At 39.3% G+C, this 27966-nt stretch overlaps 4 protein-coding genes across 5 annotated transcripts; 3 read left to right on the forward strand and 1 right to left on the reverse strand.

Annotated features, from left to right (window-relative positions):
• Positions 1 to 1977: 1977 nt before the first annotated feature.
• wnt4b (wingless-type MMTV integration site family, member 4b) lies at positions 1978 to 4503 on the forward strand. Its single transcript, XM_062421858.1, has 8 exons — positions 1978 to 2066; positions 2446 to 2599; positions 2719 to 2803; positions 2918 to 3049; positions 3555 to 3697; positions 3779 to 3919; positions 4061 to 4223; positions 4334 to 4503. The coding sequence occupies exons 1-8, from the start codon at positions 1978 to 1980 to the stop codon at positions 4501 to 4503; spliced, it is 1077 nt and encodes a 358-aa protein (XP_062277842.1).
• Positions 4504 to 5974: 1471 nt separating this feature from the next.
• cdc42l (cell division cycle 42, like) lies at positions 5975 to 12215 on the reverse strand. Its single transcript, XM_062421889.1, has 6 exons — positions 12134 to 12215; positions 9403 to 9507; positions 8843 to 8915; positions 8630 to 8739; positions 7131 to 7328; positions 5975 to 7024 (listed from the first exon to the last, which is right to left on the reverse strand). Exons 2-6 carry the CDS (start codon positions 9505 to 9507, stop codon positions 6935 to 6937), a joined length of 576 nt encoding a protein of 191 aa, XP_062277873.1. The 5' UTR covers positions 12134 to 12215; the 3' UTR covers positions 5975 to 6934.
• Positions 12216 to 14167: 1952 nt separating this feature from the next.
• Positions 14168 to 20377, forward strand: mlf2 (myeloid leukemia factor 2). The gene is made up of 8 exons (XM_062421870.1): positions 14168 to 14447; positions 16203 to 16320; positions 16431 to 16466; positions 17032 to 17085; positions 17178 to 17306; positions 17626 to 17785; positions 17968 to 18182; positions 19853 to 20377. The coding sequence occupies exons 1-7, from the start codon at positions 14404 to 14406 to the stop codon at positions 18177 to 18179; spliced, it is 753 nt and encodes a 250-aa protein (XP_062277854.1). The 5' UTR covers positions 14168 to 14403; the 3' UTR covers positions 18180 to 18182; positions 19853 to 20377.
• A 1850-nt stretch (positions 20378 to 22227) lies between these two features.
• Positions 22228 to 26889, forward strand: LOC133982952 (gamma-enolase-like). 2 transcript variants are annotated; one of them, XM_062421850.1, is made up of 12 exons: positions 22228 to 22313; positions 22533 to 22628; positions 22778 to 22836; positions 22939 to 23008; positions 23121 to 23254; positions 23348 to 23570; positions 23797 to 23994; positions 24555 to 24631; positions 25017 to 25141; positions 25251 to 25359; positions 26260 to 26318; positions 26446 to 26889. In XM_062421850.1, the coding sequence occupies exons 1-12, from the start codon at positions 22229 to 22231 to the stop codon at positions 26513 to 26515; spliced, it is 1305 nt and encodes a 434-aa protein (XP_062277834.1). In that variant the 5' UTR covers position 22228; the 3' UTR covers positions 26516 to 26889. The 2 variants fall into 2 exon arrangements, with proteins under 2 accessions (XP_062277834.1, XP_062277833.1); XM_062421849.1 differs by lacking the exons at positions 22778 to 22836; positions 22939 to 23008 and having other exon boundaries at positions 22229 to 22313.
• Positions 26890 to 27966: the final 1077 nt, after the last annotated feature.

Raw genomic sequence — 27966 nt, forward strand, 5'->3', positions numbered from 1 at the left:
ACAATGTGGGGAGTGGGAGAGAGGGAGAACAAGAGGGCAAGTGTGTGTGTGTGTGTGTGTGTGTGTGTGTGTGTGTGTGTGTGTGTGTGTGTGTGTGTGTGTGTGTGTGTGTGTGTGTGTGTGTGTGTGTGTGTGTGTGTGTGGTTGGGTGGGGGTGGGTGGGTGGGTGGGGAGATAGAGACGGGGGAGGAGGGAACCTCGTAAAATGAGCAACAAAGTTTGGGAAAATTAAACATTAGGTAAGACACTTTCTCACATGCATATACTGTACATATGTATGTGGACACAGAAATGCTGCGTCATAGTTTCTGACAGTCTAGCGGGACATCCCGTTGATCACTATTACTGCTGAATATTTCTGCAAAAGTGGAAACAAGGCTGCAGTTTGTGTTCTCATTAAGTGTTTCTCGACAGCAAATGCACTCCAGTGCTCACACATTAACACACATGCACGCATAAAAACCCAAATACACACATCTATTTATGATAATCGTTTATAAGACCTCATATTTCAGGTCTGAAGCCAAACAAACACAATAGAGGGCATTCTTACACTCTTAATACTTTAACTATTATCCTTCTCAAAGCCCCCTCCCCTCTCCCTGCATCACTCCACACCCTGGATCACGCCTGTCCTCTCTCCCACCCTCGCTCTCTACTTCCTTTATAACCCATCACTCCCATCTCACTGCTCTCACTCATTCCTGCTGTTTCCAACTTGAATGGACACATTTGTTTTCCTCAGACGGATCTGAGTACCTGCTGACACGATGCTCCTGTCCTCTTTTGCATAAAAAAGCCTGACTCGTATTGACATTTCAGGATGTTAAATTTTATTTTTTTGGATTAGATTTGACTGTTTTGTTCAGTGAAATTGGACATGTGGACTTATTTTTGTCTCTGAAGAATGAGTTTTGCTTGCAGTTTATAAAGCATTCCTGTACGAGCATGCTTTTTGCTGTCAGCACAGTATCGGAAACTGACAGCGCTACAGAGGAAACCAATGAACAACTCTGCTGATTAAAAATTTGGATTAAAATTCAGTTTGATCAGCACAATATCAAAAAGAAGGATAACTGGATTTCACAGGACTATGAATTGGTAAGAACTGATGTTATTCTTGCAACTTGAAAGGGAGGGCAGGGGAAAAGAAATCAGTTTTACAGCAGGCCTAATGTAAAAACTATAGTTTGTGGAAAGTCTCATATTTGCAACTTCTAAACACTATTCACATCTATCACTATTCAGGAAATTTTTGTTTACATGACAGTTATTAAAATCCCCTCCAGACATGTTTTAAGATGTATATAAAATATTCTACTTTCAATAATAATTTGTCAGACAAAGTTTTCCCACAAAAACAATTGTGAAAATCCTTTAAATGACTCACTAAAAATCCAGACTCTATGAATATGCAAATATATTTCAAGTTTAACTGGTGGACACAAGATGTCTCGTACTTTACTTTCTTTACTTTCTCAGTGTTTGTGGACTGGAGGTCAAGTTTCAACATCACACGTTTAAATTTAATATTGGACCAGAATTTGCTTCCAAATTATTTGTAACGTCACAAATAATGCTCGTAAGACCACCTTTTAAAATTGGATTTTCAGTGAGCACAGAGAAACTTTCAGCAGATTAATGTGTCGAACTATGCACATGTATCATTCTGCACAGTGAAGCTCAAACATTCATCTGCAGGAACAAAAAGAAAAACATATTTTTGAGTGGAGGGGAAGTTTAAAGTATAACGGATGATCTCCTTTTCCAGCACTGTATTTGTCACTGACCTGTTTACTTGTCATTTGAACAGATATGAGGGGATCAACCCCAGACTCCGCACCAGAAACATAGACCAACACTGTAACATACAGACAGACAGAAGACGGACTGAGGACATCAACCGTGGAGACGGGCAGCGTGCTGTCCAAGGACCCAGCCTGACGCACGGAGACGGACAGACAGACAGACAGTCTGATGCCAACTGTCTCCACTGTCAATCTCACAGCACCACTCCTCCTCCTGTTGCTATGGGCAACCCACCCCACCATGGCAACCAACTGGCTGTAAGTCTAGCGTGCAAGGGAGGAAGAGAAAGAGGGAGTTTGTTTGTCATGCTATAACTTTTAAAAGATGGTGACATGTCTCTAAATCTCTTTCAGTCGCTCCCCTCTCTTTCTTTGTCTCTCTCCTGGTGACCTTTTCCTTTTCTTTCTCTCCGCCTTCACTGTGCCTTCTCTGTCTTCTTCGACTGGTTGTCCCCTTGTTTCCGACCTCACTAAAACTCTGCCAAGTTGTTACCTCTTCACCCTTTTTGTACTCTCTTTTCTCTCCTACGTGCTCCTTCATGTGCTCTTGTTTTTCACTCCCCTCTACTTAATTATGCATCTCCCCTTTATGCCCCCCGAAACCTGCTTACCACTTATCCCCACCTTTGAATCCCAGCTCCCTGGCGAGGTTACCTCGCTCCAGGCCTGTGTCCGGTGCTGCCCCATGTGCACGGCTGAGGGGGCTGACCCCAGGGCAGGTGGGGGTGTGCAGGGCGCGGGGGGAGGTCATGGAGTCCGTACGCAAGGCTGCCGAGATGGTCATAGAAGAGGTACGATCAAGGAGATTAAAGTCTCGGGGTCATGACATGCAGGAGTCATTGCTATCTCATACATTATACTGAAGATTCACTCACTCTCTCACTGTTATGCCTTTTACTGTCCAACCAAGTGCCAGCACCAGTTCAGGAATCGCCGCTGGAACTGTTCCACCACCCCACGTGGGATCAATGTATTTGGCAGAGTCATGAACCAAGGTACGCTTGTTATTGAAATAATGTCATGGAGGATTATCTGCTGATGAATCTATTAACTGAGCAACTTTCATGTGCACTTTCCTGTATTATGTGCTCTCTTTTTTTTAAATTCAGGCACTCGTGAGGCGGCCTTTGTACATGCTTTGTCCTCAGCAGCCGTGGCAGTGGCTGTGACCCGAGCCTGCACCCGTGGGGAGCTGGAGAGGTGTGGCTGTGACAGGAAGGTCAGGGGGGTCAGCCCTGAGGGTGAGCCTGGATTGTGATATTTTTACCCTAACCATAACCATCTCACTCCCCGTGCCTGAATCTGACCAATCGGCGCCTCTGGTGGGAGAGACTGATGTCCTATGCAGGCCTGACAAGGGCATTCAGTTACTGCCAGATTCTGCTGCATGAAAATGCATTGGGTAAATCCATAGTGAGTCACACAGGGCATAAAACTGCTGCCCTGCTGCAACCAGCCACTTGAAACTTTCAAGTATGAAGCACTTCTGGCCTCATCTTTTGAAGTGACGTGACGGACAGAACACTTAAATTGTGACATTACTTACTGGATTGTGGCCACACATGTGATATGCATTAAAGTTTGAAGTCACAAACAGCAGTGTAGCAGCTGTATTCTGCCCTTTGGTTCCTGTGTGGATTCACCCTTTAATATTCATCCCTTTTCAGCTTCAAAAGAATGTGGATTTCTTTCCAAGGCTGTAATAATGCAGGCAGCCCTGGTCCACTGTCTGTCTGTCTACTGCAGGTTTCCAGTGGTCAGGGTGTAGTGACAACCTGTCCTATGGTGTGGCTTTTTCCCAAACATTTGTGGATGAACCAGAACGAGCAAAAGGGCTGTCAGCAGGGCGACCACTTATGAATCTCCACAACAACGAGGCTGGGCGGAAGGTCAGTGGTAACACACTTTGATCTCATTTCTGTAATCTGTCAAACCTGCTCCTCTTACATTTACTGTCCTTCCATCCTCAGGCCATCCTTCACAACATGCAGGTGGAGTGTAAGTGTCATGGCGTCTCTGGATCCTGCGAATTGAGGACTTGCTGGAAGGTCATGCCTCCATTCAGGCGTGTCGGCGCTGTGCTCAAGGAACGCTTTGACGGAGCCACAGAGGTATACAAACACACCTCCTGCTTGTTTGAGCAACACACAAAGAGGTCACGTGAACTGAAGCAGATCATTTCTAAAAAACCCTTACAGCCTCCTCTGAAACCTTAAAAACACCCCAAATCTGAGTAGCTCTTCTTCTCTTAGGTCCGCCTGACTCGTATAGGATCCAGAACAGCCCTGCTCCCCCGTGACCCCCAAGTCAAACCCCCTGCTGCCAGAGACCTTTTGTACCTTGCACCCTCCCCAGATTTCTGTCATCTCGACCCTGACAACGGTATCCCTGGGACAGCTGGTAGGAGATGTAATGGTAAGATCAGTACAACCATCTCACAGAAAACGACCCAGATAATCAGACTTACCAAACAAATCTGTTACAATTAAGAAAATCATGTTGCTGTCTTCTAAAACACACCCCAGGAACTTCTCGGCTGGCACCAGATGGCTGTGAGCTGGTGTGCTGCGGTCCAGGGTACAGGGCGGGCCGAGCTGAGGTGGTGCAGCGTTGTTCCTGCAAGTTTTCCTGGTGCTGCTCGGTCCGCTGCCAGCAGTGCAAGAACACAGTCACTATTCACACCTGCAGAGTGTAAGAGGGCCCAAACAAGAACCAAACAACTGAGCAGAAAGACACAAACAAACCACCAGACAGACACTCCTGAACACAAGACGGGATAAGGACAGCACAGACAAGGACAGTATTTAATTTACACACCTAGCTATAAATGATCAGGCCGACCTCGGCCTCAGTTTAACTCAATTTCACATTGGAGCAGTGAGTCTAGTCTAAGTTTGAGTACTCTGTTGTAAAAGCTGCCAAGTTAGAGAACATGTAATAAACAGATGTCAGCATATGAAGCAGATGGGTTCTGAGATCTGAGCGTATGTTAACAACAGATCAATGACAAAGCTTCAGTAGTACATAAAGGTACAAACAGAAATCACCTTTACTTCTTTTAAACTGATACAATACTCCACTTGTACGTATAAAGACACACAGTTGACAGTTAATTCCACACTGAACTGACATAGCTTTTAAAGCTGAACTTAACCAGAACTAACGGGAACATTGCAGCACTATCTTTATTTTATGCAAGCTATTTGTGTCATAGGCTAGTAGGTCTCTGTGCATTTACTGTATTTATGTCTTCATCTCTATTCCGGTTTATTTATTTGTATATCTGAGTCTTCGCTTCACTTCAGCCTCAAGCAGATGTTTTAATCAGCAAGAATAACTACTACTTACAATGGTGTCTGTTTTTCGTGTTTTGTCTTCATCATCCTCATGTAAATGTCTTCTGTAAGTTCCTGCACATCCAGTGTTTTTAAGTCTACTCAAGAAATCTAATAAATACAGTAGTTTTATCCAAAATACCAAATGTAGTATTTTTTTTATTGGAAAGAAATAGCTGATATTTACACACTTGAAATTCCTGATGGAGCTACACAGAGTAGCTTCTTAATTAAAGGTACCATGTGCGGTTTTTGAACACAATGTTGTGAGTGAGTGAACGTACACAAGTGCACTTCTGAGATGTTTGTGTAGCTGTTGCTTTGATATTTGCATTGTTGCTTTGTATTCTATTTAAAACCCAACTTAGGATAGGAGACAAATTTCCCATCAGGTCTGTACAACATGTGGTTAAAATTTGGAGCGTGTCTCTGCAACTGATGGTTACCCATAAGACTGTACTTTGCTTACTGCAAAACCACAAAGGCATTAAAGTTCATCTTTGGAGAACTGTAATTCATGCTCTTCTAGCACATGCACAAGAATGCACACAATCACACATAAGCACTCAGGTGTCGTGAATGCGTGCTGTAAAACACGGATCGACTGGTGCAGTAACATGTCGAGAAACCTGACACTGCACTGACAAAAGGGAAGGTAGAAGTCTGTAAGCAATTCAGGTTTTTAAAGAGCTGCTTTGCTTCAACAGGAAATAAGTTCAATTTACCAGGAACAGATCATGGTGAGAAATGCTCAAAGTAAAAGTAACTGTTTGTGTGCAGAAGAAAACAGGATACGGTTAATGTGGTCAAATAAAGTTCCTTCTCTCAATGTCAGTTAAACAATTTTATTACAAATATTCTGTGATTACAAACACCCAAAATTTTACTAGCAAAGGTTATCATCTCTATGAAGATGAAGATCTATTCAAAATATAACAGCATAATTTGTTATATTATCAATCACTCAGTTGGTAATCTAGCAATAAAAAAAAAAACTGGAAAAAATAAAAACTCAAGTTTCAAAAATGAATAACTGCTAAATTTTTCCCAAAACAAATGCACAGAATCAATACAATATACACAAAAGAAGAATAAAATATAAATTCATAAGTCACCTGGAGAAGGGAAATTGGTGAAAATGCACTTGGCCTCCCTGAAGTTCACCGGGAGTTTAGAGTAGCCATTATGGACTGCTACTTTTATCTCAATAAATCTCTTGTGCTGCCATCATTCAAACCAAAATGGTCAGAAAAGAAAGCAGAGAGAGTACCACTTAACATTAAGTTGCCCCTTTTAATGTACTAACCAAAGTTCACTAAAAAAACTTAATGTTAAATGTAACTGAAGTGTTTGTCCATTTATATTTTCTTATAGTTTGTTTAAAAGTCCTATAAGGCCACAAAAAGTGAAACAGAGGAGGCCAAAAGTGAGAATATAAAAATCTTTCTTTAAAATAAAAAAAAGGAGGAGGGGGGAGGGGCAACAATGACAGGCAGGGGGGGCCCGCCCCACCTGGATATTTGTAAAGAGAACACTGCAATTTCTAAAAGCTTTCAGATAAGGAGAAATGTGACACTTGCTGCATTTAGTTTCGCCCCCTCAGCTTCTTTCAAAGTTTATTTTAAAGGCACAATCAGTGTACATGTGTGTTACAATACGTATCAATGGCATTGTACCTCCCTTCCCCTTTTGTTTTGTCCTTTTTGTCATAATTGGCCATTGATCTTTCTGATGTTTTGATTCACCCCGCCCACTTCTTACACCATTATACCCCTCACTGTTGTTGTTCATCTATAGCAGAATGCACTTTCTCTTGGTTTTGGTCTCAGGAGGCTCCAAGGCTGCCAGGATGGCCTCGTCGAACACATTCTTAAGCCCTCGCTGGTTTAAGAGGAGAGAAAGCAAAAATGAGAGAGAGAAATACAGAATGGTGCCTGCTTTATTGGTTTTAGAATGTGGTAAAAATGTTACATTAATGGACCTGTACCTGTGTGAGAGCAGAGCACTCCACGTATTTGACAGCCTTGAGCTCTCGGGCCAACTTTTCTCCACTCTCAGGATAAAGGGGGCGCTGTTTGTTCTTTGCCAGCTTCTCAATTGTGTTGCTGTCTTCCCGCAAGTCCATCTGTGTGCCCACTAACAGAAAGGGTGTGCGTGGGCAGTGGTGAGAAATCTCAGGAACCCACTGGAGGGGAAAGAGAAAAAAAAAAAGATTAAATTCACATTGACTTGCTTCCAGGTAGTGCACAGCAAGATGGGGTATCATCCCTTAATCCTTCTTATGTACTGAACAGTATTAAATCTGGAGTGCTGGACTTTTGTCTCCCTCTTCTGGCAGTGAGAGTAATTACACAAACACTGTCGGAAGGTGGTCACGTCAGAGGCTACGTTGTATCTTACTGCATCGCTACTGTTGTGGCTCTAAAACGGTGAATGAATTACTTATGAGTGTCACACAACCCCTCGAAAAGACTCGTTTTAATATCGTAATTTGGTCAAAGGGTTCCAATAACATTTGGCAAGTCTAGAAGAACCACACAATAAAATTATTTTAACCCCATTCAAGTTAGCGGAGAGCTAACTGGAAGTTAGCTGCATGGCCGACATGTCAAATCTGACACCAGATTATAAACTCTGTATACTGTGAAACACAGAGAGATTTATTTGGTGTTGGTCAGCTTAATCAGCATTGTTTGAACTTGTTTGGCGAGGACTTGAACGTAACAGACGTTCATTTATATGTTAAAGTTTCACACTGCAGGTTTAAGATTTAAATATTGTCAATAGCAATGAATATCAAAAACTGTTCAGTACTGACAGTCAGCACTGAATGGCTAGACAGATTTATAGTCTTATTTAGTTATTGACCAAAAAGTTCCTGATTTTTAATGCTGTCAGTTTGATTTAGGTGATGTTTTTACACAACTGTTTGTATTTAGACAATATTTAACACTTGAGGACTTCGGCATGTTTTCTTGACCAAAGAAAGAAAACTGTAGAAAAACATATTTCTGGATGTAAGGTATTTAAAATGTTTTGTATCTGCACTAGTATCAAACAATTCAAAACAATCCTCAGTACATCATGTCTATAGAGCTGAAACAATCAGTCGATTAATTGATTAGTCAAACAACAGAAAATGATTTGTCAACTTTGACGGTGATCGATACAATGTCATTTCTAAAAAGGACAAAAGCCAAATTTCCCTTCCACCTCCTCCAGCGTGAGGATTTGTCACGTTTTTTCCTCATGTGACAGTTAACTCATGTTTTGGGGTTTTGGATTGTTGACAAATGTGAGTTTCACTACTCTCTGACATTTAAAAACCCAAATGATTAACTGAGAAAATAATGAGCAGATTAAACAACAATGAACACAAATTCTACAAGCAGACACTAGAGATACATTCAGCAAAAAAAGTCGAGGTTTTTCCCCAACAAATGATATGATTTTTTTTTTTAAAAGAAGAAAATAAAAAATACTGACCTTCTCTTTGACATTTTCAAATGATGAGGGGGAGACGACAGAGAAACATACAAGGAACACATCAGTCTGTGGATAGCTGAGAGGACGCAGCCTGTCATAATCCTCCTGACCTGAGAGGAACAATCAAAGCAGACACAAGGAAGTTTATTCTTTTAGTCATTAAAAGCAAAAATAAGAGAAAACAAGAGAGATGTCCAAAGACATCAGTCTTACCTGCAGTGTCAAAAAGGCCGAGTGTATAGGGCTCCCCCCCGATCATCACTGTCACTGCATAATTGTCAAAAACCTGTGAGCACAAAACAAATGATTTAACTAAAACAAAAGGCGGCAAGCCTGATTGCATTTCATTCATGAGAAAATATTAAAAAGAAAGTTGCAAAAAGTCAATAACAGTTTGATAATTCAATATTACTGTGAAATTACTTTAATGACTTTCACACGTCTTATAATGACATCATTGTATTATGTTAGTATTCTACAAATCTCTATTGTCCACATGAATGATTGAAGTTGTAATTAAAAACTAACATAATTTGATTTTTAGTTGAGTTTACTGCTTTGAAAAACATTTATTTGTTTATAAACTTGCAGACATTTTCCATATGGTAACTGTTATGACCCATGGTCATTTGTTTTGGCTTTGTACTAAAAATAAATTGAAATCTGAGACTATCCCTCTTAAACTCGTGTATTGATTTCACTCATATTGCTCAACCGTACATGACATACACACATTACAACATGACTCTTAAGTCTTTATGAAATCCTCTTACCGTAGGCACATATTCTGAGGGGAATTTGTTGGTTGTGTAGGAGATCAGTAAGCAGGTTTTTCCTACAGCACCATCTCCTACCACTACACATTTTATAGTCTGCATCTGCAGTGGTGAACACAAAATAGGAAACATCATGAGGGTGTAAGCAAACAAGCACAGCACAAAAGGCAATTAGCCAGACACTGAAAGAGGAAGTAACACGTACACAGTGTGAATATTATCTTCAGTAAAATGTCTCTTTTGACTCTGGACAAAAAAACATGGGCAATGACACATAAAGAGGCTATACATAAACATTTACACACCATACAATATAAACTGTGACACGGTGTATATAAAGTTTATATAAAATACATGTACAGAGCTGAAATGATTAATCTATTAATCAATTAGTAAATCAACAGAATATTAATGCGCAACTATTTACATATATTAATATTTGCTGATTCCAGCTTTTTAAATATGAAGATTTGCCACGTTTATGTTTTTTTTTTTAACATATTTTTGATTTTTGACCGTTGATTGAACAAAACAAGACAAAATTACAACAGGCATTTTTCACCAATATCTGACATTTTATTGATTAATAATTAATCAAGACAAAAAAATTAAAGATTACTCGATAATAAAAATTATCTTTAGTAGCGGCTCTATGCATTTATAGACAGTCTTTATGACAGACTGAATGAGAGAGCTATAAGATATCTACATTTTTAACCATTTAGTATGAAGCAGTGGTGGACGACTGTAACAATTAGTCAATTAATTGTTCAACAAAGAATGCTATTTACAAGTTTATGTATTAATAATAATAAGCCAATACTAGAATACATAGAGCTGCACCTAAGCATTATTTTCATTGTCGATTAATCTGATATTATTTTCTCAGTTAAATCAATTAGCTGTTTGCTCCATAAAATGTCTTAAAAATGCTGTTTCCCAAAGCAACGTCCTTGAATGTCTTGTTTTGTCCCAACAGTCCATAAGCTGAAGATATTTAGTTTATCATCACAGAAGACTGAAGAAAGTAGAAAATATTTACATTTGAGAGACCTGAAGAAGAGAATTTGACAATTCTCTTATTAAAAACAAACAAACAAATAAACTCAAAGTTACAAATCAATTATCAGAATAATTTAATAGCTGGCAACTAATCGACTAATTGTTGCAGCTTTAATAATAAACAATAATGTTACTCTAAAAGAAGCCATTCTGCTGCATAAAGAGTACTTTTACTTTTGGTACAGTAAGTATTCTAGCTTGCATGTACTTTGTACATGTGTGTAAATGGAAATAAAGTCTCTTAAATCTTAAAATGATATCTTCACAATTTTTTTTATCTATTCTAAAAACAACAGTCTATATAAAGACTAAAGGGGGTATTCCTTGCTTTAATTATTCCTCCTGTTCATGCTGTCAATTAAAAGATGCTTTCAATGTAAGTGATGGTGATCGAAATCCACACATTTTGTGCAAAAATGTATTTAAAAGTCTTTTTGAAACATATGAGGCTTCAGCAGTCTGAGTTATTCATTTCAAGTGGATATCTGACACATTTACAGTCTTTTTTGCATCAATTTCCCTCTTTGTGATCTCTGTTCAGCTGCAGAGGAAGGATATAGTAACATGAAGGGAGACATTGGCACTAAAAAAGTATTTGATGTTGAAAGATATCTACTTGATTTGACTCATTTTGGACGGCTGAAGCTTCATATCAACTTCGGATAAGCGTTACATTATTGCCCAGAAGGATTGTGTCCATCACTTACATTGTAAGAGCATCATGAAGTGTTCTTCTAATAGTCAGTATGAACAGGAAGAATGATTACAGCAAGAAAATATTATTTTAGCGTTCACGAGGGTAGCTGACTAATAGAGTTTTTTGTTTATTGTTTTAAATGTGTGAACCCGTCATTTAAATCAAATAAAATGTTGCTGATAATACTTTTTTCCTGAGTAAGATGACTTAACTCGAGCAAAGACTCAGTGTGACTAAGAATTGAGTCAAAGGAATAAGAGGTGGAAATCTTCACATCAAATCGTGCTAGGCTTGTTATTACATGTGCGAGCAAAAATATTGACGACGGAGGATGATTTCCGCATAGGCCACATACCAAAGATGTCAGAGAAAGACGAAGAAAACCACGTCGGCCTGCGGTCTGATGTAAAGTCAGAGGCGGATACGGACTTAGACTTCCGCTAAAATAAGCACTTCAATCGGATACATTGAGGCCAGAAAACCGCTTACACTGTCAGCTCACAACACTTAAAAGTTAGAAACAATAAAAAAAAACGAGACATTAAAGTTGAAAACTGATTCGGTGAAGTTAATAATAAAAGTCTGTATTAGATCAAGATTGATTTTTTTTTTTTTTTTTTTTTTTAAGTGAGGAAGAAACCAACAAAAGTCTAAGTACCCTCGGTTAGTTTAGTTATTGAGCATGCTACGACTCAATCTATAAAAACACACAGTAGAAAGTAATCGTGTTTACAGCGCAGAGAGTTGACACATTAAGACAACTTCATTAACCAGATTGATGCTAACTTAGCCAACACCTCATTAAACGCTGAGGAAACTTTCACCGCGGATTCACACACTCAATTAACGAGTATGAAACGGTCATATCCATATACACTTCGTACACTTACGGAGGCTCTCCTACGTGTGTCCAGTTGTGTAATTTAAGCAAAGTTTGTTATTTATAACTGCTTTTCTAACTCTACTCACCGTTTTTTCTTCAGACAGGTTAGGCGTTGGTTACATCCGGGTTTGAGGGTCGAATTACTTTGTGCGCAGGCGCAGATCAGACGCGACACAATCACAGCTGTGGAATAGAAACAGCGCCGAATAGTGGACATCTATCTATCTATCTATCTATCTATCTATCTATCTATCTATCTATCTATCTATCTATCTATCTATCTATCTATCTATCTATCTATCTATCTATCTATCTATCTATCTATCTATATTAAGTAAGTAAAAAAACAACTATTAAAAGAAGTGGAGAAGTGACTGATAGAAAAGCTAATTAAAAGGTAAATTGAAGATATAAGTTTTTAGCTTACTTTTTAAACAGTTTGTGAACTGGCTTCACTGATATCCACCAGTAGTTTGTTCCATAGTTTTAAATTAAGAATATTATTAAATTTGATTTAAGAATATTATGATACATTCATGAACATAAGTAGGTTATCTTCATTGTCATCTCATCCATGCATACTTTTGAGTTCACCTGCTATGCCAAATTGGGTTTCCCAGGGCTTTGGTGATAAGGAGGCATACATTGAAAAAGGCATTTCAACTTTAGAATAATTTAAAATGAATATTAAAAAACATGAATAAAACCAATAAATAAAAAATAAGGAATATAGAGTGCAAGGTTGAATTGGTACAGGCATCATTCATGTTCATGGATTGTGCAAAATACATATATATATATATATATATATATATATATATATATATATATATTTATGCTATCAAATATACTACAGTACAAAAATACAGAATAGACATAGATTTGAGCTAAATGAGCTAAAAGTATCAAAACATTTTATTATTATTACTGGTGCATTAAAGCGTAAGTGACATATCACATTGTAGACAGATTTAAGTGTATAATCCATAACACTATTATATTTCATCAGATTGTCATATATTTTGTATGTAAAATATAAATCTAGAAAATAATTAGTAGCTTCAGCTTATTTGACATGTAAACATAAAGTGAAATATTTGTGTCTGAAATGTAATGAAGCAGACATATACAATGGCAAAAAATAAAACCCAACTGTACAAAAGTACAACTGTATTCAAGTAGAGTGAGTATTGAGATTTATATTTAGAGCAACAGAGCTCAAGTTTACTTTCATATTTTCATGTATTTTCTCTCTAATACAAATGTTCATTCCTCAGCATAAGATCAGCTTTTCATTGTCTCTATCCTGAGCTGGCATTTGCCTGCATTTCAAAAAAGATCCAAATCTTTGTCAGTGTAAAACTCTCATATTGTAATGAAACTTCTTTGTTGTTACTTGCAGATGTGCTGGAAAGGCCAGAAACACAGAGAGACAGAGTTGGCATCAACTATAAACCAACATTATCTGCTACAGAAGTTAATGATGAAGTTTTAGGCCACTTACAACAAGACTGAAATACAAGTAATTATTATATTAAATGATATTCCATAGAACCAGAGTTCAAATAACATCAAGTGCAATTTAAATGGTGACATGGTTGTTTTTGTGGCATATGGTATTCATTTTTTATTGAGTCGATGCATTCAATGTGGGTTTTTTATGCTTGCACTGAACTGGAGTAGCTCTCCAAAATCTTGTTATATAGCGATTTGCAATGACAATAAAGGCTTTCTATTGTATATATATTCTATTCTAAGCTACATTTCAGTGCATTCAGTGTTGCCATCTGCTATGCTGCTGTGCACAATAACACCTCTTGAATATGAAAGTACATGTAACTATTAAATTATAACTCATTACAGTAACACTTTCATAGGCAAGTTATTGTGCACCACTGGAAATAAAGTATAGCGCATGCATGTTGGTGTATGTAGTGTTATATTGTGATTTTTTAATGTTTCCAGAAAAAAAAGTTTTAGAAAACACTTTCAGGAAAACCCTTATTTTGGAACGTAAAAGAAGAAATCCCAGTTGCCCCCGCTTTATTTTGAAAAACAGGAGCGGAAATCCCGGTCGTCCACATGGCCTCAAACCTGACGCTAGTTTTGGTTCTCTTTGTCAGAGGACTGACTTCCGTTTTCATGTTGGGTCCAGGTCTCTTCTGACAGACTCAGAGCTTTTTGTCGCTTTAATAAACTAACAGTCACCGAGTGTTTTCGTAACAGAGCGAGTGAAGGTCCTTCATTTCATCCAGAAGCCGGTTTGAGCCTTTTATTCTGCTTCATCCTCGGAAAAAACACGACTGTTTACCTAGCTAGCTGGCTAGCATCAGCCAGCTGAGGTAAATCACCTAACATGTTTCGGTTCTTGAATGACGCTGATGACGACCCCTACATGATGTAAGTAATGACATTACAGCTGCCTTTAAACACTGTCGTCTGTCTGTGTTTACACCTGGTGGAAAATACACGTGTTGTCTCGGTAAATGTTGTTCACTGTGTGCGGAGCAGGTATTTAACATTAGCACTCCTCCTCCAGCCAGCTGTGAGGGCCTACAGTGCTCCACCATGTTGGAGAGATCCTCTGAAAAAAGCTGTCAGAGCTCAACAGCATCTCTTCATCCACCAATCAGCAGCTAAAAGGGAAAATTATCATTACTGGCATAACTTCCTGATGTTTCCCACATTACGCTACAGCTGCCATCCCGCCCATTTAAATCTCATTTATCTGATTTAATTGATCTCAGCTTTAATCTTTGTAAAACAGCCGGCGGTGGAAAGTAACTAAGTTTATTTACTCAAGTACTATGCTTAAGTACAATTTTGAAGTACTTATTCTTTACTTGAGTATTTCCATTTTATGCTACTTTATATTTATACTCCACTACATTTATTTAACTGTTTTAGTTCAAGTCCAAAAACTGAAAACAGATTTGTGTATCAGAACTTTATTTTTTTCTTCTTTCTTCTTCCATTAACCGTCTCACCACCCCTCAGGTTTTTCTGGAAACCCTTTAGAGGAGCCCTTAGGCTAGAAACCACTGGACTAAACCAGCTAAATGTATATAAAGTAGTTGAAACTAGCTCCACCTCCAGCAGCTACAACACTAACATGCTGCTTACACACTGATTCTTCAGTATTAATACTCTAAAGATGTCATATATGATTGTGGTCGTACTGATTTCCCTGAGAACCATTTCCCAACCATTTAAAAATACAAGATATGTTTACTTGTAGAAACAATCTTCATAAGAGCTTTCACAATGAAAACAATTTCCTTATTAATAATGAACAAATGCCTCTTCAGTTATAATTAAATGCCTTCTCATAATAATGAACAAATGCCCTTTTCAATTATAATTAAATGCCTCCTTAATAATAACAAACAAACCCTTCACTCAAATAAGGCTCCAGAATGATTGAATTTACCCTCAATTGGAAAATTAAAAGATAAAGTTCACAAATGCATAAAATTGCTAAATAGTATAATTTTGTATATTGACCTTCACACCAAACATCTGGACCTCTGGCTTCATAGACTGTTGCTCTGCATCAATACAGATGAGCTTCATTACTCAATGTCTTCTCTTTGCTTGTTTTATGAGACCAAGAGTCCAAAACCCAAAAGGATTAAATTTACAATCATATAAAATTGAGAAAAGCAGCAGATTCTCACATCTGATAGGCTAAAACCAGAAAATCCTCAACAAATGACTTCAACGATTAACTAATAATCAAAAATGTTGTAGATTACTTTTCTACCATCAACTAATTGTTTGTTCAACTAATTGTTTCAACATATTTGAGACTAATGTTGACATTAATCAGCTTCATTTTTAAAACATAAATATTAAACAGGTCAGAGGCAGTCATTATACTCAGGTATTGTCGGAGCACCCTGCATGCTCCTGAAAACAAAACAACAAAAGTATGCTGAACTTAAATTTAAATGTTTTGGTAGGTCATTCATTTCTGGACTTGAGAACTAAAACTGGGCTCACAGGCAAGTCCGGGGGATCTGATCCTCAGTCAATGTGACAAGCTCCTCTCTGTACATTGTTTTCAGTTTGACTTCATATACCGAGTCAGTTTGCACACAAAAAACATCATAAAATGACATAAAAATGTTCAGCATGACCTCTGATTTCTTCCAGGGATCCATTTGCAGCTCACAGGCAGCAGATGAGGAGTCTGTTTGGACCGTTTGGTATGGACCCTTTTGCTCTCGCCCCCCAGATGCAGCCAATCCGTGCACCACGCCGACCAGCAACTGTAAGTTCATCAACAGTATTCATGTGCTTTTTGTGTATTTCAGGTGATGTTTCATTCTTGTTGATTTGACCTTTTATTAAGTTTTAAATTTGGTGTGCACCTTCTTCTAGGCCGGTCAGCTTGCTCCCTTTGGCATGATGGGAATGGTGAGTATTTACATCTATTAACTGTAAAAAGTGCAATTATATGTCCAGAACTGTCTTTTAATGTTACAGATTTTACTTGTGAGATTGTAGCAAGTGATGACAGTGTCATTAAAAAGAGTAAATGCAACCACGGTCAGGATTTAAAATATGCCCCAGTATAAACTGAGTTTGCCAGAGTTTACACAGATAGATAATATGGTCAAAAGTACACAGATGAGATAAGGAGGTGAGACAAATTCACAATATGTACTGTCAACCTATTTTATTGTTACATGTTTGTTTTTCTACATCTTTTTGCTCTGGTATAAAAGTTTTTTAATAGAACAGATAATGAATGTTTCAAAGATGTACGAGACATTGCAGTCATGTGCACGACCACAAAACCTCAGTGGGACAGGTGCTACGTACAAAAAAAACTGAACTAGATACAAGGAGTACCGGCACACTGAAACAGAGCCTTCTGCAGCTACTCCTTGTATCTAGTTTAGAGATTTGTGACTCACTTCATACTTTGATGTTAGATGAAATGAGAATATTTAAGGGCTCTTTTAAATCGTTTTTGCAGGGTGGAGGATTCATGGATATGTTTGGCATGATGGGAGAAATGATGGAAAACATGGTGAGTTCTGTCAACTACTTCCATATGAACAGAAAATAACAACCTTCCTGATGAAGTACTCATTTTAACATATGTTCGTTCTATTCTTCTAGGAAAGGATGTCCGGGTCACCAAACTGTCAGACGTTCTCCTCTTCAACAGTGATCTCCTACTCATCCACAGACCCAGGGGCTCCTAACGTGTATCAGCAAACCAGTTCATCAAGAACAGGCCCAGGAGGGGTGAGAATAACTTTGGTTATCGGTGCTGAAATGGTAGAGCTGCGGAGAGATGGTTAGCGTTATACAAGTAGACTTGAATACTCTCCTCAACCGCCAAAACAAGCCTGACTGGATATTGGGCCTTTATGCTCAGTCAATCCAGGCATGACTGCGACCTTCTGGCCTCATTAACACATGAAATCACCAGTAATTGTGTTGACAATAAATAGACCATGTTCAGTATAAATATCACAGTTGCCACATCAACATGTTCAACGAGTTCATTCAGGGTGCAAAGTGTCATGGTTATTTAATAAGATGACTTTTTTTAAAACTTCAGATCCGTGAGACACGACAGTCTGTAAGGGACAGTGAGAGCGGTCTGGAACGTCTTGCCATTGGCCACCACATCGGGGAACGTGGTCACATCATGGAGCGTTCGCGAAATCGCCGCACCGGAGACCGCGAAGATCGGCAAGACTTTATTAACCTCGATGAGAGTAAGTCATGAAGATAATTTCACAAATATTTGGTGTTGATTCTCAGCTGAACTGATGCTATGTCATATTGTGTCATAGCAAACCGTCCAGCTGAAAAAATTAAAGCCATGTTTATTTAATTACCAAGAATACCTAAAAAGGCTACCATTAAGTGTTAACAATCCACCCTTCGCTCCTGCCAGCTGATGCTGTAGCATTTGATGAGGAGTGGAGGAGGGAGGCAGGAAGATACGCTCCCCCGAATGCCCGAGGGCTTGAGTACGGCCGAGATCGACGGGCAGGAGGCCAGCAGCTGGCTCTTACTGCCCCTCCCAGCTCAACAACCCCACCAGGCCATCGACACGAGTCTCCCCGACACCGCCAGCCCCAAACCCGTCCACGTTACGACTGGTGAGAGGTAAGAAAAAATTCAGTTGACCAATTAGCTTTGTGTCAACAGTCCAGGCTGGTCGGGGTTAGGGCCCTTCCACCTATGATACCAATCAATCATCGTTTGAATGCCACATCCTATCTGAGTATCGCAACTTACCATGTGTGTCCCTGCATGGTTGCAGTTTACCCAACTTCTAATGACTTACAGTATGATAATGCACCATGTCACAAAGCAAAAGTCGTATCAAACTGGTGTCATGAACATGAAAATGAGTTCAGTGTGCAGTGGAGGCCTCCCCAGTCACCAGATCTGAATCCATTACACCGCCTTTGGGATGTAGTAGAACGGGAAATTCACAGCATGAATATGCAGCTGACAGATCTGCAGAAATTATGTGATGCAATGATGTCAACATGGACCAAAATCTCAAAGGAACGTTTCCAACATCTTGTGGAGTTCATGCAACAAAGAATTGAGGCGGTCTCATGAGCAAAGGGAGGCCTTACTCAGGTTTAGTATGGTGTCCTTAATAATGTGCTCAGTGAGTGTATGTTTGGTGTAATTTATGTGTTGCCTTTTACATATTGAGCACTTACAAATGTTTTTTTTTACTGTAAAATGTCCCAGACAAATAACTATCTTTCCTGTTTAACCAAATAGAAGTGATCCTTACAAAAAAACATCAGCCAGTACATTGTCATCAGATTTTTATTTCACAGCTGTGGCCAGAGGCATTATGTTTACACGTTGTCAGTCCATCTGTTCCATCTCAGAAACGCTTTTAAGGGAATTTTTCATCCACTTGGACTCAAGGATGAACTGATTTACATTTTGGCAGTCAATGTCGCTGTGACCTCACAAAACACATTTTTGTCTATAACTCAAAAAATCATACACTAATCAAAGTTCACCAGTCTCTTAGTTAAGACAGTATGTTTATCACTGGATATAAATACCAATTTATTAAATTCCATCATAGTCTTTACTACAAATATTTTGAGTCTGGACAGACATGAATTTAACCTGCAGCATGACTGGTTGGTGGAGACATACAACCACAAGGTGGTATTTCTAGTTTAAAATTCTCAAATATGGATATTGGTTTTAGCCTTCATATCTAAAGTTGGTCAGGCTCTAGTTTTGAACAAGTGTAACATTTTCCCTGAATATGAGCACATAAAGTAATGCAAATGTGTTCTTCTTTGTTGATGTTCTAAAATACACTAAATAAAGCACTGCAAGCACAATCCATTATGGGGACAAACTGCTGCTGAAGAACAATTCATGGTTTTTTGGCGTTTTTTTGTTGTGAAGCAGCTTCAGAAAGTGTTGAGTCAGACAATGGGAGTAAATTATTTGCTTATTTAATTCAAGCTTGAGGTTAGTCTATTTCTAAATTTGGTCAATTAGATTAGTTTAACATAAGTAAACTGCTACAGGTAAAGTACAGTAAAGAGCTTCTGGTACTTATCACAGTTTGAGTGTTCCTTGCACCTCCTGCAGGGCAGCACTTTCATAATGATGTGATTCTGGTGTGCTGCAGTAAAGATTTGAGCTTTAACCAGATTTAGGTTTGTTAAATAAAATTTAGGCACATTTTGGATTTTAAAAAAATCATGATGGTTCAGTGAAAACTCCACACGGCCTCCCTACCTTTTATAATGCTGAATAATGACTGTGGACTCTCCCTGCAGGTGTCACACTGGAAAAGGTGAGCAGGTGGAAGGAGTTGAGGGAAGTATTCCCCCGATGCTGTGAACCACGCTGAAGACGGAAGTTGATGACTGACACAACTGCTCGTCATAAATGTTTGATATGACTGGACTGTCTCTACATAAACAACATATTACACACACAACAAACCCCACACTCTTGATAGCTACATTTACAGTTGTACTTCTAGGCTGTTACTCTCCGAAACACACACACACACACACACACACACACACACACACACACACACATACACACATACATACAAAGGCACCCTGTGCAAACATGGGTATAACTACACTTTATATATACTCATTCTCAAAACTTGACATGTGTTTTTGCCCACTGCACTTAAGTGCTAAAGTATACAGTGCATCTGCTGTACAGTCCATTTTATGTTGTGAGGACACTAGTGTGTCTGTGAATTGAATTGTATACTGTTAACTAATTAAACTAAATAAAAGTTCATTAAACATTGTTAGATAATTGCAAAATGTCTTTTTTTGTGTGTTGTTGGAGAATGCATTGTAAAAGATATTGTTATATATTGTAAAACCATAATTTTTGCACCATCATTGTAATACAGCTTCTGCTAAATCTGCTAAATGTAGAGTCCTTTAAAAAAACAATTCATATCTTGTTTTAAAGAAAGGTTATAAATGTATTTTGTCCTCTCCAAAATCTGCTGAGTATGTCAATCTATTGTGCTGCATTTTGTACAGACGAATCAGCCATGATACATTTAGTATTTTTAATACTGCATGTGCATGCATATGTATGCTGCCTCCTTCCTGTGCCATCATGTTTGCAGGCCATGTGACATCCAGATTGAGCACACAACTGGAGCAGCCAATGAAATCCATCCTCTCCTGACAAATCACTCCAATAGCAGGCTCCCTGCCCGTCTGCCTGCCTCCTTCTGCTGCTTGCTGTATCTTTAATCACAACCACAACTATTTTTAAATGCACATCCTCCCTCCAGCAAGCGCTGCTCTTGTCACCTGTCTACCTGTCGTCTTGACTCCTTTCATCCACATCATTAGATCTCACTCGACTAAAGTGCTCCGACAAGGCAGCTCGTTTTGTGCATCTGTCTTTCCTGAGATGTATCCTCCTCGTCGTGTCTTTGTTTTGATATCTCCTACCTGTCATCCACATCCACCAGTATACACAGTTATTTTGTTTCCATTTACCAGCCGCCTCTTCTCAGCCCGCTATTCTGATATAGCGCTGCCTGCCACAAATTAACTTTTCATGTAAGCTGTGACAGTATTTGCACACGCCAGGAGTGCCTCGGTAGTTGGTAGTGATGTAAATAAGATGCAAGCAAAAGCAAACAAATAGCAGGATCGATGGGAAGTCTGGAGGAAAATGTTAAATGCACACATTGAAAATTAAGTTCACTAAGAAAGGTTGAAGTCCAGATCAGAACTCATCCTGCTCAGCTTTTCCTGCACTTTCACTAAAACAGAAAATATACATAAACCCTGCTATGCTCCTCTATGCCAAATTTTATCCCCCATTCCCTTTTTTGTTCCCTCCCCTCTGCATCCTGCAATGACTCACATACTCCCCCTCCCCCCCTAGTGTCATACGTTTTTTGCCCCGTCCTCTCCTCCCACCTCCCCTTCCCTCTTATCTCTCCCTCTCATTCCCCCACATTCACTCACTTCCTCCATCAGGCTGCAAACACGCTGCAGGTAACGTTTAAAAGGATTGATCTATTCCTTCATTCCCTCCATCCATCTAAGCCTCCTCCTCCTCCTCCTCCTTCTCCATCTGCTCCTCATCTCCTCCTGCTCTGTGTTTTCTCACCGTCTCATCTCTCCATTGGTCCATATTCTCAATCACTGCCTGACACAGAACAGAAATTGAGCAGGGTTGTGGTCTGGAACAGGTTGACAGTAGATTTTCAAGAAGGTATGCATTATAAGCTCTTGATTTATGTTTCTCTGTGTATGAATTTCTGTGTGTGTGTGTGTATATGTGTGCCAGCATATTCCTGGGGAGCATCTTGTACACAGCTTTCCATCCCTAAGGCTGCGTCACTATCATTACACTGTGTGTGCATGTGAGGGAAAGGAAGAGACTGAAGTGCTAGTGTAAAATTCAGTCACCTTAACATGGCTGTTGGCTGTGCTGAAATGTGTTTTTTTGACATTTGCTTTTCATGTTTTAGAGATCATTTGTTACGTACGCATCTGTCTTTGCGGACCACCTCCTTTGCTTCTGCTTATCATTTCCTAATCAGGATGAGATGGAGTGAATGTACGATTTTGTGTATGCGCACTAAAATGTAATGTGCAGTACAAATGGTTAAATTAAGAAAATGTCACCTTGTTTTTTTTATTTACAGGATGTCTATAGTGAATATTGTTGCCAGGGAGATCCTGGACTCCAGGGGAAACCCAACTGTGGAAGTAGATCTGCATACAGACAAAGGTGCAAGAAAGAAATCTAATACTCACATATCTGTACAACACTCAGCTGTGTTTGTTTGTGTTGAGGGGCTTGACATTGTACCTCATCTAATCTAAACCTCATTACAAGGTTGTATTGCCACAAGCTAATCTTGTCCTTTTCCACCCATCTCCCCTCATCATCAAACTCTCACCTTTTATATGTACCTCACTCTCAACCCCCCAATCCTCGTCAATCCAGGTCTTTTCAGGGCTGCTGTGCCCAGTGGTGCGTCTACAGGCATCTATGAGGCTCTGGAGCTCCGAGATGGAGACAAGACTCGCTACAAGGGCAAAGGTGATCACTTGCCTCTCTCTCATTTGTCTTTGCATGTTGCTCTCGTTTTGCACTGTTGCTTTTCTCACACGGTTTGTGACATGTAAATGCACCCTGACACTGTTAGTTTTGCATGTATCCAAATAACTTTTTCTGTCCTGCTCTTTGAGGTGTAACCAAGGCTGTAGGTCACATTAATGACACTATTGGACCTGCCCTCATCCAGTCTGTGAGTTGGAGGGCAGCAGTGGGTTCAACATTAAAAATATACTGGGGAATGGTGAGGAAACATGGCTGTATAGTGTGAGTGATACATTTTGGTTTTTTTTAGGGGATCAGTGTGCTAGAACAGGGGAAACTGGACAACATGATGATTGAAATGGATGGTACTGACAACAAATGTAAGCATTAAAATCTCATGATGTTATACATGTTTAAAGGACATGATTCTGCACCACTGAATGTTACTGACTGCATCCATGTGTTGTGTGACTGCGTCTATGCTTCTTCCAGCTAAGTTTGGTGCCAATTCTATTCTTGGAGTATCACTGGCCATATGCAAAGCTGGCGCAGAGGAGAAGGGCGTCCCCCTGTACCGTCACATTGCTGATCTGGCAGGAAACAAAGAGCTGGTCCTCCCAGTTCCTGTAAGTCTTGTAGATTGTATGTGCAAAAATGTGGCTCTCACAAACATCCAAGCCCAAATACACATTCCTGTCCCTCGTCTGTTCTTCACTCAGGCATTTAATGTGATCAACGGGGGCTCTCATGCTGGTAACAGACTGGCTATGCAGGAGTTCATGGTACTTCCTGTAGGGGCAGAGTCTTTCCGTGATGCTCTGCGTATGGGGGCCGAGCTCTACCAGACACTGAGAGGTGTCATCAAGGAGAAGTATGGTCAGGATGCCACAAATGTGGGAGATGAGGGGGGATTTGCCCCTAACATACAGGAGAACAGTGAAGGTAAGCAGAACATGGTTTCCTTTTCTGAAATAATCTGCAGTATTGGCCTGTGTGAGACAGTTGCTGCCTATTGTTTATACGCTGAGTGTGCTTTCTAGTGTTTCTTTTCTTTTCTAGACATATTGTCTACTTTTTGATTTTTATGTAAGCAAGTGCACAATATGACAAATAAAGCAATTTTGAATCTTACCTTATTTCTTCCTGTGTCTCCTCCCTGTGCTGTCAGCCCTCGAGCTGATCAAGACAGCCATAGAGAAAGCGGGCTTCACAGACAAAGTGGTGATAGGGATGGATGTAGCTGCATCAGAGTTTTTCATCGAGGGCAAATATGACCTCGACTTTAAGTCTCCACCCAATGCTGCACGCAACATCAGTGCTGAGGAGCTGGCCAGCATCTACCAGGGCTTCATTAATAATTACCCAGGTGTGTATTGTGTGTGATTTTTGCCCTGAAATTACCCACATACATGTCAGAAATACTACCTTTTATGGTTTTCTGGAGAACATGTTGTGGACAACTCCTTTTCGTTATGTGCTATTTAAAAAAGGGGATTTTATTGACAGCATCAGGACACGGACTCATGAAATCACTGTGTCAGTGTTAATAGCTGGTTCAAGCGCTATTAGGACAATATTTCATATTTTTGCCATTACTTCCTCAGTCACCTCTTAGACAGATAAAGAGAAATTAAGAGAACAAGGAAGCATATTGTCTCCACAGCCTCTCTCTCCTCCTGTTAAAGAGGTTTTAATTATGCGCTACGGTGCACATTTGGCAAGCCTGAATCTGATGTGGCTCTTTACCCTGTCAATGGTGTGTTTCCTGCTTGTGTGGGCAAGTGTGTGTGTGCATCTGTGTGTAATGTGATTGCATTTTAAGACATTCCCCTTAGACCCTTTATTAACTGTGATGCTGTAGTCCCATTGAACAAGTGTTATAATTATGCACAAAGATGCTTTTTCCCATCTCTCCCTTTCCTTCAGTGGTGTCTATTGAAGATCCTTTTGACCAAGATGACTGGCCAGCTTGGGCACAGTTTACAACTTCAGTGGGCATCCAGGTAAAATATTACATCATATGTCCTTCAAGATGTCCTGACTTTTAGTTGCTAGCAAGCTCCAAAATGCTGAATTTTACTGTATCCATAATGCAACTAGATCATGTCTTTCATTAGACCCTGCCTGCCTGGTGAACGCTCATGTAACCAAATATCACTTCTCCAGTAACACAGGCTGATCTTCATGAGTAAAAACAGTAGAGAGTCCATTTAACTGATTTTGGCTTGCTTGTGGTGTCAGTGGATTAGAATTAGATTAAAAAAACATGGTGCCACAACAACTTCTAATTTTTCTTGGGCTGCTGCATGTTAAATTGCCCAGGGCAGACCTGATACAGCTCAGTAAACTGATACAACTCCATCTGTGACTGTTTTATACATTCCTCAGGTGGTTGGCGATGATCTGACAGTCACTAACCCTCGCAGGATAGAACGAGCTGTGGCGGAAAAGTCCTGCAACTGCCTGCTGCTTAAAGTCAATCAGATTGGCTCCGTCACAGAGGCCATCAAGGCGTGAGTTTAGTTGGCATGTTTGAGGCATGAATATAGGCATGTGTGTGCACCTGTCTCCACGTGTGAGTGTACATCATATTTATTCTGTTCATGCCTCCCTACCTCTCAGCTGCAAGTTGGCCCAGGAGAATGGCTGGGGCGTGATGGTGAGCCACCGCTCAGGAGAAACAGAGGACACTTTTATAGCTGACCTGGTGGTTGGTCTCTGCACTGGACAAGTAAGACATACTAAAACACACACATTGTCCTAGGTCACTTTTGGGGACATTACATAGACTTAATTACCTAGAGACTTACCTTAACCGTACCCATAACCATTACCTAACCTTAATCTAACCATAACCTTAACCACTGATCCAAAATCAGCTTTTTCCCAACTGGTTGCACAGCTCTCATCCTCAATTGGACAAGATGTCCCCATTGAACTGGTCTTAAGTCTGAAAGTCTAAAATGTGTCCCTGAATATAAGTGCTGTTAATTTTCTATGTCTCAATTTAGTTGCCTAAACCACTCTTTGTAATTGTTCATTACATAAGTTGTTCTGCAGTGACAGTTCATAAATGAGACAGTACAAAACTAAACAGGGCAGCCAAATCACACTACAACAGTACAGGCTGGAAACAAGGCAATACAAAACAAGGCAATGATCCATAACATAATAATCATAAGTGGAAGTGTAATGTGTCAATATAATAGCAATGTAAGTAAATAGCTATGAGGTGTACTTCTGAAACCATACACATCCTAAGGCATAACTTAATTGATCAGCTTGCAGAAAAAGAAATCACTTGAATTTGTATGTTGGATATCAAGCAAAGCAAAAGCAAAAATATACCAAAACATTTGCTGATTACCAACTTGAAAAAATACTAATATTAAAACAGACTTTTCTGTTTCCTATTTTTATCATAAGAAATACTCTGGGTTTGTTGGCTGCTGATCAGTTTGAGTAAGAAATCATACAATATGATGTAGATTAGATTTGTTATGGCTTTTGACATTTTACAGACTGAAAAAATTATAAAAATAGATATTAGTTGCATTAGAAGAAAATGAACAGCGGCACTTTCTGTTTCTCTCTGTGATTGTTGTATTGTGTATTTTTGGCTCCCTTTCAGATCAAAACTGGAGCGCCCTGTCGGTCAGAGCGTCTGGCTAAATACAATCAGCTCATGAGGTGAGTATTCATAGCTTTTACTGTGTATGTGGAGACATTTTTCTTCTTCTTTCCTACTTTCTTCCATCTGCTTTTGTTCTCTTTCACATTTGCATTGTTCTGCTTTTATTCTTCCTCTTGCTCTCAGGATTGAGGAAGAGTTGGGTGACCAGGCCCACTTTGCTGGGCACAACTTTCGCAACCCCAGTGCCCTTTGAGCGCCCGTGTTAATGCAGGAAGTCACATATTCATATATACCATGTTCTGATTCCCTGACAGATATACACCAGTGAGATAATTACTCATCATTTTCAGCACAGCTTGTAACACACTGAGACAGTTTTCAAATATCTAACATGCGCAAGCAATGCTCTATAACTACAGTTTATTGACCTGATGCTTCAGCAAGTGATTGAGTTAATTGACTTCAGCCAGTTGTTGTTTAGTGTTTCACCTCTAAGCACAGACGAGCACTTCCTCTGATGCACTTTTTTCCCTTCTTTGGTCGCCTCCTTATGACTTACTGCAGAAGTATTTTGAATTTGTGTGTCCTGTTGTTTCTTTTTCCTCCTGTTGCTCCTGTCTTTCCTAATGTAAACATGAAGCAGCTTGAAGCAAAATTGTGTCTGTAACTTTGTCAGTATATGGTTAATAAAGATGTTGACTCTAAACACAGTGCTCTGACTACTTGTTTTAAGGCTTTTAAGACTTTTAAGACCTCTGTGTGTCCTTTTTCTCTTCTTATATCCGAAAGAGTAAAAATACTCAGTTAAATATGGCAGAAAAACACCTTTGCACAATGTTAATGGTTGGATATATAATATTCTATATTCTAGCATGTTGTATTCAGCATGAATACTGATGTTAAGCAGGTGTGTTAGATCATGAACACATTTTTAAGGTTTAAAAAAAAGAAGGAATATTATGCTGCACTGCAATGTTCGAGTATCAATCTGAGAGGACTTTATACAATAAATCCAACAAGAATCCAGCACAAAATCCTGTAGGAACTCCAGAAGAATCCTACAGGATTGCTCTAAACTTCCTTTCTTTGATAGTTCCAGCATGATACCAACTAAAGGAACTAAATCAATAAACTAAAGCAATAATGCTTTAGTGGTTAATGCATATGGCATAAAGTTTGAGAAGGCTGCGATTTTTTTTTCTTCTGAATTTTGGAAATTCAACCTCAGTTCCTATAATAAGTCTATAATAACCTGTGTAGTCAAAATACAGACACTCAAGTCATTATGGATAGAAATATCCCAGTTTAAAACTTTCATTTTTGATCCCACAACCATGACAACATAAAATCAGATATCTATTATATCAGCTTTTTCATCTAGAGCCCTGGCTTCAAAATTGTAGTTATTACTATTTTCCACCAAACTGAGCCATTTTCTAATGTTTGACCTGTTTAAATGCTATTTCACTGGTTTCCACTAGGGGCATTGCTGCTGTACTCTGGAGCACTACAGGACGATATAGCAAATGTATACAACTATAAATCTGACAGGACTTTATACAAGGAATCCAACACCAAATCCTACAGGCACTGTGTGTGTGTGTGTGTGCCTGTGCCTGTGTGTGTGTGTAGCTAGAGAGATTGTTTATTGTACTGCAGGTCATAACTCCCCCCTTTGCTGTCTCTCTCCCTCTCTCTCTCACA

The sequence above is a fragment of the Scomber scombrus genome, chromosome 7 (assembly GCF_963691925.1).
Source record: "Scomber scombrus chromosome 7, fScoSco1.1, whole genome shotgun sequence".
Classification (NCBI taxonomy): domain Eukaryota; kingdom Metazoa; phylum Chordata; class Actinopteri; order Scombriformes; family Scombridae; genus Scomber; species Scomber scombrus.

Coding starts and splice junctions, on each gene's coding strand:
- LOC133982952 (XM_062421850.1), top strand. CDS start 22,229: ATGTCTATAGTGAATATTGTTGCCAGGGAGATCCTGGACTCCAGGGGA. Junction 23,009..23,120: donor GGATGGTACTGACAACAAAT/GTAAGCATTAAA, acceptor TGCTTCTTCCAG/CTAAGTTTGGTGCCAATTCT. Junction 25,142..25,250: donor GTCACAGAGGCCATCAAGGC/GTGAGTTTAGTT, acceptor CCTACCTCTCAG/CTGCAAGTTGGCCCAGGAGA.
- cdc42l (XM_062421889.1), bottom strand. CDS start 9,507: ATGCAGACTATAAAATGTGTAGTGGTAGGAGATGGTGCTGTAGGAAAA. Junction 8,916..9,402: donor CCTCAGAATATGTGCCTACG/GTAAGAGGATTT, acceptor TTGTGCTCACAG/GTTTTTGACAATTATGCAGT. Junction 8,740..8,842: donor CGGCCTTTTTGACACTGCAG/GTAAGACTGATG, acceptor TGTTCCTCTCAG/GTCAGGAGGATTATGACAGG.
- wnt4b (XM_062421858.1), top strand. CDS start 1,978: ATGCCAACTGTCTCCACTGTCAATCTCACAGCACCACTCCTCCTCCTG. Junction 2,804..2,917: donor TGGCAGAGTCATGAACCAAG/GTACGCTTGTTA, acceptor TTTTAAATTCAG/GCACTCGTGAGGCGGCCTTT. Junction 3,920..4,060: donor GCTTTGACGGAGCCACAGAG/GTATACAAACAC, acceptor TTCTTCTCTTAG/GTCCGCCTGACTCGTATAGG.
- mlf2 (XM_062421870.1), top strand. CDS start 14,404: ATGTTTCGGTTCTTGAATGACGCTGATGACGACCCCTACATGAT. Junction 17,307..17,625: donor CAAGAACAGGCCCAGGAGGG/GTGAGAATAACT, acceptor TTAAAACTTCAG/ATCCGTGAGACACGACAGTC. Junction 17,786..17,967: donor CTTTATTAACCTCGATGAGA/GTAAGTCATGAA, acceptor CGCTCCTGCCAG/CTGATGCTGTAGCATTTGAT.